Raw genomic sequence first — 14,407 nt, forward strand, 5'->3', positions numbered from 1 at the left:
CCTTAGAAAATATATTCATTCCAATTAACTTGACCCGAAATTTGACCAAGAATTGATTTTGAGCCAAAAATTGACGACCTGAAATCATATTGAATATTGAAATGAATCGATCAAACTCAAATTAGTTACAATTTGGGAATCGGCCTAATTTAAATTGGCTCGAATTCATACTCACACATGCATTAGTAAGGAAATGTTAAAAGATTTTATGGTAGATAATCATACTGAAAAACATAGAGTATTACTATGAAAAAGAGAAAGTTAAATCTTAAAAGTCTAATTCCAGCACTGATTACATAAAACATCATCTATGATATAGAATTACATCACTCCAATGTCCAAACCTTGCACTTTGCATACAAGTCTATGCCTACACATTACTATAACAGTTATTACATCTTCCCTTGTATTTTCATAAGCCATCAAATGCAGAATGCAAACAAAGATTTTCCAGCAGTCCAATAACCATTAGCAACATATATACATCCATCACCAACTGATACACCTCCATATACTTCTGATCCAGTTTCATAAGACCACAAAATAACACCAGTATTGGCATCAATTGCATATATATTACCTTGCTTATCATATGATCCAGCAAACACAACACCATTAGCAACCGTTACAGGGCCAAAGCTAACACCACTACTAGGATTCGCGGTGGTCCATAAGTTTGTCCCATCTTGAGGATCCATGGCCACCCATCCTCCAGCTTTTGTTGTTGTGTTTGAGGGCTTAAGAGTGAAGTTCTTTGCATCACTATTGGCAATGTTGGTGTAGACTCTTTTTTCATCTGTTGCTGCTCCCCATATGCCTCCTCCTTTCATACCACCTGGTCCAGCCTCCTACATGATCATTACTTTGTTAAAACAATCGAGCCACATTATCTTTATTCATCTCAATTCTATTAATGCAATATTTATAATCCTCCTTTCTAAAAAGGTCCAATAATCTCATTTATGCATATTATCAGTCACTTGTGTTCCACATCAAACTGATAGTGTGACGCTGCATATATGAATTTGTAGTAACAACTTTATAGTATGTAAGCTCAAATAGCAAAAAAAAGAGGGAATCAAAAAACATATAAACATACCGTGCTCCATATGACATCACCAGTATCTCTATCCAAAGCCCAAGCAATCCCACTCTTTTGGACAGCAACTGCAACATCCTTACGACATCCTTTCACCTCAACACTCAACAACATCGGCGCCTCGCCAAAATCAGCATCAGGATTAGGCCCTGGAGGACAATTCGGGGTTGAAAGATTCATACACTTGGCAAACCATACATCATACCCTCCTAATTGTTGGTACCACCTAATATTGCCTGTGTCTAACTCTAGAGCCAAAATAGAGTTTTCATGGTTATCTGCCTCTATGCACTCCTCTGGATGTGTAGGAGTTGTCTGATTGTTTTCCCTCTCTTGGCACGTCTCGATTCGCTCTGGAGCTGAGTAAAGGTTTCCTGTGGCAATGTAGACAAGGTTCCTTGATATATCAATTGAAGGACTACTTCCCCATATTGCTGCCCCTGCATATTCTCCTTGCTTGCCTTTGTTGTCTGGAAGCATGTAGGTTTGCCATAGGATTTTTCCTGTTTTTGCATTCAGTTTTGCAAAACTGCCACGGAATGTGCAACATTTGTCTATGCTGGCGAGTTCTTCTAGTGACGATGTTCCTACATAGAATGCCCTGCATAATTTTTTTTTTTAAATATCGACTAACAACAATTTCTAAACTCTTACTACCTCTGTTTCTTTTAGTTGCAACGATTAGACATAAAGTGTGAATAGAAAATATCTAATCGTTGCAACTAAAAAAACAGAGGTAGTATGAAGTAGGAATTATAACAAAAGGCGATCTATAATATTTTAAGAAAAATTTATCATCAACAATGTATTTTTTTTTTTTGGTAATTAAGAGTAATATAACTAATCCCATCCTCATTTCACTTCACTTATATGTTATCACGTTCTTTTTTTTTCCTGCTTGTTCATATAATTTATGTTTGTTGGTATTTGTTGAAGCTATGATGTATAGCGCACACCACATGTGAGTGTCCCACATTGATTAATTAAGAGAGATGGATTCACTTTATAATGCAAAGGGGTTACTCACTTACTCCCCTTATTGCCATATGGTTTCAAGGTGGCACGTCCTTTGTATTGTGAAGTGGACTCTCTCTCCTTGTGATGGGTGCGGCCCAGGCCCATATTTAACATGGTCACATGTGAGGGAGAGTGTTGAAGCTATGATGATGATTGTTCAATTGAGTTAGATAATTTTTTTTGTATACATTAATAAGAATATTTGGTCAAAAATTTTAAAGTTTAACTCTCAAAATAAAATAAAAAAACTATATTTTGAGATAGAGAGTACATTAATTCTTATTGTTATAACATCATCTAAATATCAACTTTCTGTAATTTTTGCTAATTAATAAAAGAGTAATCTATAAGATTGGACAAATTATTCTTTTCTATGTATGGTTGTTCATATGATCCTTTCTAAAAAAAAAAAAAGGTAAAATGGGTTAATTTTTGCCAGGTAAGGAGTAAAGACTTTGCGCTGCGTGGATTAGTGAGATCTAATCAATGGGATTATTTTATAAAAAGAGTAATTTTTGCCAGGTAAGGAGTAAAGACATTGAGACATGAAACATCCATCTGCCCGATGTCGATGCCAACCCATTTAACATGATGGAGTTTTTTTTTTATAAACGTCTCCCTGATTCTCTAATCTTTGTACGTTTATTTTTTCCTAGAAGTGGCGTTACTCTCGAAATGAAGATTGGATCCACTAAAAATAAAATAAAAAGATAGGATCTAATATCATATATATGAAGAATACAGGTAATTTTTAAAGGGTTGTATAAGATAGTCATTAATTCTAAAAGAGTAAAAGAGTAAGTATGTCTATTTAATTCAACTTCGCTACCCTATCAAATTATTGCTTCACGAATTGGAGTAATAGTACTTCCTCTTTTCCTTCAAATATTATAATACTAGCCTTCATATACACGCGATGCGTGTGTTAATTTCAAAATTTGTTATTCTATTAGATACTCAATTCGTACTTTATTTATGATTAAACTTAATTGTGAAAAATTCAACCGTAGATGAATTTAGATATATTAATTCGCTAATGTAAAAAAATAAAAAGGTTATGAGTGATTGTTAACATTAATTTTTTTTGAATGAATATTGAACAGAAAGAACAAAAATAATGAGTTGGTTTAACTGAATTAAAGACTATCAAAGGTAGTGAATGTTCAGACTTTTCATGTGCATGTTATGTATGCCATTTTTTTATAAGGTATAAAAATTTTGTCCATTTAATTTTTGATTGAAGTATTTGATGCATATACCATTTTAAACTTGTTTTAAATGGCAAGTTGGAATGAGAATTTTTAAATGATTTGCTTTTGTAATTTTTTTCTTTCCATTAATTAGATCATTAAAGGTATTTTAGTCACTTCAAAAGAGGACAGCATACCTCCTCCCTTGACTTATATAATAGAGATATCCTATGTATGAAAAAAGTCACCTATTATTCCAATAATCACGTATTGTTAATATTTATTTATTTTTGAAATGACACGTATTCTTAATATTAACGTAAGAAAAAACTCAAACCATCTTTTTACTTGTCAATCACATTTATTCGAAAATAATAATTACCTAAATTATATATTTTTTTTCTAAAAGTCACTTTCTAAGATAGTGATAATATTTTTGCAAGTTGGTTTTATAACTTATAAGAGACTGTCTACTTTTAATTTGAAATTAGACAACCTAAGCTCAATATTAAGAAGAGCACGAACAACCTTTCCGAATATAATGACTAGTTTAATTTATTTAGTAACCAGTTTAATCCATTCAATAATCACATTCTTGCATCTATTCAGTGATGATTAGTTTAATCCATTTAGAGACTAATTTAATCCATTCGGTAAGACCCTCGAGTAATTTTTTAGAATAGTCTAACGTAGTAGTTTGAGATTCAAAAACATATAAAGGAAGGGACGACTAGGTTATTACTGTAAGATGTCTAGGGACAGTGTTGGGTTAGAGTGCAGCGAAATGGGCTTATTAGAAATATATAACATTGGATTTGTTCAATTTTATATTAAAATTAGACAACCTATTCTAATAATTTTTGTGACAATGATTTATGATTGAATTTGATAATATGCTTATATTAATAAGTGATGAGATAAGGATAGAAATTCAAATCTACTACAAATAGATAGAAGTATTTCTTTTTTGTGAAACTATGTCAGATCATGCACTTTCGAATAAAATTTTGGTTTACCTGACATTTTTAAAAATATGTTTATATTAATATCACTAATCACTATATTTAACATCATAATTAAGGCATGTTATCTTCGGCATAAAACAGCTGAATTGAATTGAACTGAATTGAACTGAAATGAACTGAATTGAACTGAAATGAATAGTGATATGTGAGAGTAAGAGTATTGTCAAGAGCTGAACGGAACTGAACTGAACTGAACTGAACTGAAAATAAGCTGGGGAGAACAGTCCCTTAATGAGGTATAAATGAGTGATGCGAAACAAACAAAAAATTGAAGTTGTGTATGCACATACCCGTTATAGTAAGTCCCAGACATGGTAATAACGCTATCAGGATGATTATCAAGCCTAGTCATCCACACAAGCTTACCAGTATCTCTTTTGAACCCAAGAACAACTGAAGGTCCATACATTCCAACAATTAGCAAATCACCAGCTATAGTTGGAGTTGCTCTTGATAAAACTAAGGTCCCTTTGAATAGAATTATTGTTGAATTGAGCCCTGTTAATTGGTGTAAATTCTGCTTCCACACAAGAGATCCATCTAATTGTTTTATAGCATAAATGTTACCATCAAAGCTAGAGAAATATATGGTTTCCTCAAATATTGTTGGTGTTGCTGTTGCATAACTTTCAGCTTCGAATTTCCATATCAACTCTAGATTTTGTGCTGTTTTCGGACTTATCTTTGTCTCTTGCTCTGCGAATCGCCGATTGTGAAGGTCTCCGCCATGGTTCACCCATTTACTTTCATATCTTGGCTTCTTAAGAAATTGATATATGCCAAATTAATATGCATATCAGCATATGGTGGGCAATGTATCAATATATCAACTATAAAGACATTATTTATGAGCTCTGATACACAGACACTCTATACGGGTCAACGTGTGGCGGTTACGACACTTCAGGACACTTTCAGATACTATGAATTTTCTTTTGAAGATAAAAAGTGAATTGAAAGGAGACCGGCATAGTTTTTTTTAACTAGAAGACATATTTTCCCTCTTAACCTTACTTTTTCCTTTCAATATCTATAAATCTCTCAAAATACACCCTAATCTACTATCAAAACTGTAAAATATCGTGTTCTCTAACGTTTTCTCCGCGTTTTTTCGCTTTTAGAATTTGCATTTCTCCGTGTCTACGTGTTCCGTGTCCGTGCAACTTAGGTTATGAGAGGCAGCATATATTCTAGCTATATTAGTGGTGTTTTTGGTGTAAGTTTTTTTTGCAGAAAATACAAATGACAGAAACTGAGAACAAGCTAAGAACAGGGAGAAGCTGAGAAGTGAGAAAGATACTTACTTGATCATAAGATTTTGCGGAAGCTGAGACTAGAAAAATTGCAACCAGCAAATTAAGTAGCAAAGGAACTACGCAATCTCGTCTCAAAGCCATGGAAGATCTAATAATGTTAGTCTTGCTACGTACAGTTATATTTATAGACTGAAAAGACAATATAAATTTACATAGATTGAAAAGCCAACATATAAATTTATAATCAACTATCCCTAGATACTTTTTTCTGATTACAGGGACTAGAATAGATCTATTAATCTATACTTTATACAAGCAGTATATAATATTACTTGAAACCATTAATGCGTTGACTAGACTTGGTGTAATAATGTATTAGTAGCTCGTTATCATTAATTTGGGAAAATTGGCTTTCTTACTTTTTTTTTTATTTTAAGGAAATTAAGGGGAAATTATATTAAATAAGCTTTGCCAAAGTGGTAACACTTTGAGAAAAAGAGTCAAACCAAACCAAACAATTTCATAGTTACATAAATAATCCCAACCAGTTAACAAATGGACTACAATATTACCCACTCGCTTAATATGAGAAATAAAAAAAAGAAACAAAATCCCCATCAACCTACTAACATCATCAAAGACACGAAATAACTAATGTTTGCATGTTTTTCACAGCATTAACCACCATAAGAGCATCTCCTTCAAGCTCAAGTCTATCATACCCGAATCTGAGAGCCAACTCCACTTCACATCGAGCAGGCCTCGTGTAAGGTTGCATCCCACCTTGCTGCTACTCTCTTTGTGCCCATCATCACAATACAGTCGCTGTGGTGATAAACAACCACCTCCAAACCAATCTCCCTAGTGCCTTTAGAGAGCCAATTGTAGGCCAACTGACAATAGGGGAACCCGCATCATTCAGACATTCACAAGCTTGAATACATTCCCTGCATGCTTGTAGCTAGTACTCCACCAGTGGGGCCATCAAGATTTTCCAACACAAAAATACATTTGTTGTTATAATGGATGTGAGAGAGAAACAAATATTGAATGCAAAAACAATAAAATCAGACAACATATTTACGTGGTTCACCAATTTGGCTACATCCACGGCAGAGAGAGGGAGAATATTATATTGTGAGAATTGAGAAGAAACCAGATTACAGAGAGAACAGAGTGTTTTTCGTAGTTAAAACCCTAAGATATAAATAAACTATTTATACCCCCATTCAGAAAACGCGTTTCCGCGTTATCGGGCAGCCGCCCGATCTGGCGGTTTTTACTTCTTCCAGACTTCGTTGCGCGCCCGATTGGGCGAGATCGCCCGAGTCGTTGTTCGGTGTCTCGCCCGATCGGACGACCAAGCCCGATGGGATCGGGCGAACTCTTTTTCACTCCAATTCTCAGCACAGTTGCGGGCCCGATCGGGCGGCCTCGCCCGACCCGATCGTGCGGTCTACCCGAAACCCACTTTTGACGCATTTCGTCGAACACATTCAAGGCATAACTTCTACAAATCTCCACCTTGCCTTGAATCCTGTCACAATAACCAGAAAACCAGATGCATTGATCACAACGCCCAGAATCTCCCAAACACCAGATTTGTCCCAAGAAGACAACCATACCAGATTAGTCCCTAAGGACCCAGAATTCCCCAAGAGGGCAACTAACAATCACGAATATTAAGTAAGTCCAAGCAATGTTGGAACTTACTCTGCGGAACCGGCTTGGTGAACATATCAGCAGGATTATCAGCAGTTCCTACCTTCTTCACCTTAATCCTTGTCTCACTCCTCAGAAAATGATATCTGACATCAATATGCTTAGTCCTCTCATGATGGACTTGATCCTTTGCAGACATATTGCACTTAAACTGTCACAGAACACAGTTGCTTGATCATGATGTAGACCCAAATCACTGATTAACCCCTTTAACCAGATCCCTCCTTAGCTGCTTCTGTCAAGGCCATATACTCTCCTCAGTAGTAGACAAAGTTACAGTAGGTGTAAAGTTGCTTTCCAACTCACCACAGAACCACCAAGAGTAAACACATATCCAGTCATAGACCTTCTACCATCACATCTCCAGCATAATCAGAATCAGAATATCCTGCAACTAAGCAAGCCATATCACCTCCATAAATGAGACCAATATCTGACGTACCTCTAAGTACCGAAAAATCCTCTTGACTGCCTGCCAATGCTCCTTACCAGGATCACCCATGAACCTACTAACCACACTGACTGCATGTGCAAGATCCGGCCTAGTGCAAACCATAGCATACATCAGACTCCCTACTGCACTAGCATACGGAACCCGACTCATGTACTCCTTCTCCTCAGCCGACTTAGGTGCAAAAGCCACAGACAAATGACTATTCGAAGCACTTGGAGTATCTATAGGTTTTGCTGTTGACATGCCAAACCTTGACAATATCTTCTCAATATAACCCTTCTGTGACAAGAAAAGTTTCTTCTGATCCTTCCCTATAAATTTCCATCCCCAAAATCTTCCTTGCTGCACCCAAATCCTTCATTTCAAATTCAGCACTGAGAAGTTCCTTCAATTTCTGAACATCTGACTTGTTCCTGGCAGCTATCAACATATCATCCACATATAGCACTAAGTAGATAAAAGACCCATCTGTCAGCTTGTTATGATACACACAACAATCATATGAGCTCCTGTTGTAGCCTAGCTTCATCATATAGCTATCAAACTTCTTGTACCATTGCCTTGGAGACTGCTTTAGCCCATATAAGGACTTCTTCAACTTGCAAACACTGTTTTCTTTTCCTGGAACCTGAAACCCATCTGGTTGAGCCATATATATCTCCTCCTCCAACTCTCCATGTAAGAAAGCTGTTTTTACATCTAGCTGCTCAAGCTCAAAATCCTGATGTGCAACTACTGCTAGTAGCACCCTGATGGAAGTATGTCTGACTACAGGCGAAAAAATCTCATTATAGTCTACACCCTCCCTTTGTGTGAACCCTCTTGCAACCAGTCGAGCCTTATACTTGACCCCTTCTTCAGATGTCATCCCCTCCTTTTTCTTGAAAACCCATTTACAAGTAACAATTTTTCTCCCTGAAGGCTTAGACACAAGCTCCCAAGTCTCGTTCTTATGAAGTGACTCCATCTCTTCCCCCATTGCAGCAAGCCAATGGGTAGACTCCGTACATGTAACTGCTTCCTATAGGTTGATGGCTCATAGACATCCACCTCTTCAGCAACCTGCAGTGCATAAGCTACCATATCTTCAAACCCATATCTAGTTGGAGGTTTACCAAAATTTGTCCTTATAGGACGTTCCCGTGCCAGGCTAGGCGCCTCCTCACTAGGCGTCGAAGATGATGGTTCTTCAGAACCAATGTGTTGATGATCATCACTCTCATCATGAGTGACTTGCTGCTCCACCTGTTTATCAACACTACTACTATCTGACTTCAATGGACATCACAGTAGGATTAAACATAGAATTTTCATCAAAGACTACATTTCTACTAAGTATAACCCTTTCTCAGATGGAGACCAGATTCTATAACCCTTAACTCCATCTCCATAACCCACAAACACTCCCCTTTTAGCCCTTGGTTCTAGTTTTCCTTCATTCACATGATAGTAGACATTACAACCAAAAACTCGCAAATCTGAGTAATCTGCAGGCTTACCTGACCACATCTCATATGGTGTTTTGAGATTGATCCCAGAATGAGGTCCACGATTTATCAAATAACATGCTGTATTGACAGCTTCTCCCCAGAACTTCAGTCATACCAGCATTAGAGAGCATGCACCGAGCTCTCTCCAGAAGTGTCTGATTCATCCTTTCTGCTACACCATTCTGTGTGGTGTATTTCTGACAGTGTGATGCCTAGCAATCCCTTCATTTTACAGAACTCATTGAACTCAGACAAACAAAATTCCAGACCATTATCAGTTCGTAGCCTTTTGATCTTCTTCCCAGTTTGATTTTCCACTAATGCCTTCCACTGCTTAAAATTCTTGAAAGCTTCACCTTTTGACTTCATGATAATCAACCAAGTCATTCTTGAATAATCATCTATGAAAGAAACAAAATACCTGTGACCTCCAAAGACTCCACGCGTGAAGGACCCCAACAATCAGAGTGGATATAATCCAGAGTACCTTTTGTTCTATGAATGCCCTTAGGAAACTTGCTACGATGTAATTTCCTAAGAACACAATGCTCACAAAACTCCAGGTTTGTGACCTTATGGCCACACAGAAGATCTGCCTTGGAGAGGATTTGCATTCCTCTCTCACTCATATGACCAAGTCTCATGTGCCATAGCTTGGTCATATCCCCTTCTGAACCTCAGACGATGCAATAGAAGCTGAACCTGAGATAGTAGAACCCTGCAGAACATACAAAGTACCACGCTTGACCCCCTTCAAAACCTCCTTTGAACCCTTGCAGACATACACAATTCCACCACTCCCTCTGAAACTGAAACCCTTACTGTCTAGTAGACTAAGTGAAATCAGATTGTTGGTCATCTGTGGAACATGCTAACATTTTTCAAAGTATAAAATATCATCATGAGTCGGATCTTGATAGAGCCTATTCCAACTATCTTACAGACTGCACTGTTAGCCATCGAAATATTCCCCCATCTACCTGCTCATAAGTAGTAAACCACTCCCTATGAGGACTCATATGATATGACGCTCCAGAATCAAGAACCCACACATCACTATATGTTTTCTCATTTGCCACTAGAGCAAGGTCATCCTCAGAATTCGAATTTTCTGCTGCAACAGCAGCAGAACCAGACCCAGATTTTTCTCCTGATGCTTCTTTTTAGGACATTCCTTCTTCCAATGCCCCTTTTCCTTACAGTAGTTACAGATATCATTAGGTTTAGGACCCCCTTTAGAATTTCCAGATTTCTTAAAATTCTTTTTACCATGTCCTTTACCACCACTACTACTGGCCACTAACCCAGAAGACTGATTTTCTGTACTACTACCAGATGCCTTATGGCGCAATTCCCTAGTATGCAAAGATGATCTAACTTCTTCTAGGGACACAGAATCTTTACCAACAATGAAAGATTGCACAAAATTTTCATACGATATAGGTAAAGAAACAAGCAGAATTAAAGCGGCATCCTCATCCTCCACCTTCACATCAATATTACGCAATTCTAATAAAATTGTATTTAATTGATCAAGATGATCTCTAAGAGGCATACCTTCCTGCATTCGCAGACTGAACAGACGTTGCTTCAAAAGCAACTTGTTGGTTAGAGATTTTGTCATGTACAAACTCTCTAATTTCAACCACAGACCAGATGCGGTTTCCTCCTCCGCGACTTCAGTGATTATGTCATCTGCCAGACACAACATAATCTTGAATGAGCTTTCTCCTCCAGAACGGCCATCTCAGCGGTGACTAATCCGTTGCTTTCTTTGCCAACGGTGCCCACAACCCCTGTTGCTTCAGTAAGCCCGCATCTTGATCTGCCACAGACTAAAACAATTCCTCCCAGTAAATTTATCGATTTTGACATTCACCCCAGACATCTTTCTCACACAGATCGATAACCAAAGCTCTGATACCAATTTGTTATAACGGATGTGAAAGAGAAACAAATATTTAATGCAAAAACAATAAAATCAGACAACAAATTTACGTGGTTACCAATTTGGCTACTCCACGGCAGAGAGAGGGAGAATATTATATATTATGAGAAGAAACCAGATTATAGAGAGAACAGAGTGTTTTTTGTAGTTAAAACCCTAAGATATAAATAAACTATTTATACCCTTGTTCAGAAAACGCGTTTCCGCGTTATTGGGCAGCCGCCCGATCGGGTCGGGCGACATCTGCCCGATCGGGCGGTTTTTACTTCTTCCAGACTTCGTTGCGCGCCCGATCGGGCGAGATCGCCCGAGTCGTTGTTCGGTGTCTCGCCCGATCGCGAACTCTTTTTCACTCCAATTCTCAGCGCAGTTGCGGGCCCGATCGGGCGGCCTTGCCCGACGGCGGTACCCCAAAACCCACTTTTGACGCATTTCATCGAACACATTCAAGGCATAACTTCTACATTTGTTGCGGCAAAACCAAGCAGCCCACATTAAAGAGCTTAAAGTACGAAGTTCTTCCCGGGAAGTTTTACTCACAAGCCATTTGAAAGTTCAAACAATCTGCAAACAAGGAACTTGGGGCATTGGAGATGAGATCAGTAAAATTACTAACCTGCCATATAGCTTTTGTGTGTTAGCACGCAAAAAGGGAATGTAAATTGTTTCATTTAAATCGTACAAGTAGATGAATCACAATTCACAAATAGGTCTTGAGAAAAGCCTTTCCCTAACCGCCAAGCTTCCCTTGTATGCTCTCCAAATAAAGTGGTTTAGCTTCGACTTAACTGTGAATATTCCATTGCTTGTTGGCCACCAAAAACGTTCGTCAGGAGGCCATAACCGAGATAAGGGGATATTCACGATAAAGTTCAACGTAATTAAATGCCTATATATAGATGTACTTTATTCACTTTTAAATACGACTAACAAAAGCTAAATAAATTCTAAGTATTTTGTCAAAGTTTGTAAAGTGTGTTCAAAATTTCTAAATTGTCTAAGTTGTCTTAAATATTGGAATGTCTATTCTTACCGAGTTGTAATTAGGGTAGAAAGAATTTGTATGAATTCCTAAGACTTCGAGCTAATCTTTTGTTGAAATAGTATAAAAATAAAATGTGATAAAAGGAAATGATGGTTTGGAAACTCTGAGTTTGTAGAAGAACTGATTGATTTTATTTACAAATCTCTATTATATAAGCCAAGAGGGGAGCTATGGTGTCCCCTTTGCAAAGACTTTTTAACCCTTCATCCAATAAAAATACTTACATATTAAGATTTTGAGATTTTCCTCAATCATAGTCCTTCCTAATTTAAAATATGTTTATCAAAAGAAGTTCAAAATAGCTAAAATAAACTTTCATAAAAATAAGTGTAGTGAAAGAAAGAGTTTATGATTGAAGAACAAATTAAAATAACTAAAGCAGTTTTCAAATCAATTACAAAATCAAAGACATAAATTTTAATTTTACCTAAACTTTGAAATGCAATAATAATACCAACACCCATTAACAAGTAATAAAAATACCAAGAAAACAACTTCTTCATCAAGTAATTTTTATATCTTGTATTTACACCAAACGATATTCAATTAAAACTAATGATTATTGTAAATTACATTCTTCAAAATTACATTTAAATGAAATTTAATGATAACCGCCAAAATAATCCACGCACGCATCGCGTGGAAAGAAGGCTAGTTAAAAATACATCAACTCATAAACTAAATGTATAAGCTGATGGATTTTATGTATGAGCTAATGGATTTTACGCATCAAATATATATATATATATAATATATATATATATATATATATATATATATATATATATATATATATATATATATATATATATATATATTATATATATATATTATATATATATAGAGAGAGAGAGAGAGAGAGAGAGAGAGAGAGAGAGAGAGAGAGAGTCGGGATCCGGTGAGAATAAAGAGTTATGTGAGAATAGATAGATATGTGAGAATAAATCACAACCGTTAGATCTTAGAAACCTAAGGGCTGCGATTTTCCCAGCTCTAACAATCAAACACATCATTTTTTGGCAATTTGATCATTCCAAGCGTGGAAAACAACAACTTTCAGATAAAAAAATTGAAAACCATATCTCTCATCATGGATCGAAGATTGCACACAAAAATCTAAACTTTTCTCTTTGATCGAAAACCAAGCGTGCATGCATTAAGTGTTTGTTCGATTCATCAATTCATACAACTTTTGGTGTTACTTAGCTGCTATTTTTTCAATCATCATCAGGTAAGAAATTCTCAAATCTGAACTTTTCTCAATCTGAAATTTTGTCTCTAATCGAAATCTTGATTGTTCCAGCTGAAATATAAACCTCATTCATGGTATTATTCTTTCAATAAAAATAATTCATGGAATTCAAATTTTTAGAACTGATGTGCTTATATTCTACTCTTAATTCATAGATTTCCAAATTGTAAGCTATTTTCACATCATTCAGTAGAAAATTAGGTGTTTTAAAGAATATACTCTATGGTGATAGGAGGTGACTGGAACTTTTGTTCAATCATGTTCTTCTATATATGTCGTTTTATTCAAGTGGGTTGCACTACTTCTTTAGATGGGTAATGGATCTGAGTTTGGGCCATATACATCACTAGTACACTACATGTACATCACTAGTACATTATATGTACATTAAATCTCATATACTAAGTAACAAGGATAGTGACACTAGAAGGAGAAAAAGATATAGGGAGATAAGGAAAAGGCAATTAAGAAAAATCAAAAGAAAAAGAGGTTATGCAGCACATGTGGAAAGATTGGATACCCATAACTTTTGAAAATGCCTGTCAAAGTTTCCTACTTGATTTAAGTTAAATAGAAACTCATTTCTATTATAACTTAATGATATTTATTCTGTTTACTGGTAGCAGGTCAGTCTACTAGTCTTTGAATGCTAATTTTTTGCTTTCATATATGTTATTGTTGCCTTTTTACTAATGTCTAATTTCTGATGTCTACTTTGTCTAATGTACATCATATCCTTATTGCATAAACATCACGTGTATATATATTCCAAGGCACACATTATAATTTTTATGGTTTTCATTCTTCCTATTTCAATACCTTTTTTCATATATAATAGAATAATGTATATAGATATATATGGGAAATAAAGAACCTGAGATGCTCTATTCTTGCTTATTATGTGAAAGA

General features: G+C 36.1%; 1 protein-coding gene across 1 annotated transcript; it reads right to left on the reverse strand.

The window, feature by feature from the left end:
• Positions 1–241: 241 nt before the first annotated feature.
• Positions 242–6,475, reverse strand: LOC104903677 (hypothetical protein). The gene is made up of 4 exons (XM_010691761.4): positions 5,636–6,475; positions 4,622–5,091; positions 1,100–1,700; positions 242–848 (listed from the first exon to the last, which is right to left on the reverse strand). Exons 1-4 carry the CDS (start codon positions 5,726–5,728, stop codon positions 423–425), a joined length of 1,590 nt encoding a protein of 529 aa, XP_010690063.2. The 5' UTR covers positions 5,729–6,475; the 3' UTR covers positions 242–422.
• Positions 6,476–14,407: the final 7,932 nt, after the last annotated feature.

The sequence above is a fragment of the Beta vulgaris genome, chromosome 9 (genome assembly GCF_026745355.1).
Source record: "Beta vulgaris subsp. vulgaris cultivar EL10 chromosome 9, EL10.2, whole genome shotgun sequence".
NCBI lineage: Eukaryota > Viridiplantae > Streptophyta > Magnoliopsida > Caryophyllales > Amaranthaceae > Beta > Beta vulgaris.

Bases quoted from the DNA above. Each gene is read 5' to 3' on its own strand.
- LOC104903677 (XM_010691761.4), bottom strand. From the start codon at position 5,728: ATGGCTTTGAGACGAGATTGCGTAGTTCCTTTGCTACTTAATTTGCTG. The intron at 5,092-5,635 runs GTAAGTATCTTT...CAATTTCTTAAG, and splicing joins CCGCAAAATCTTATGATCAA to AAGCCAAGATATGAAAGTAA. The intron at 1,701-4,621 runs GTATGTGCATAC...AAAATTATGCAG, and splicing joins TCTGGGACTTACTATAACGG to GGCATTCTATGTAGGAACAT.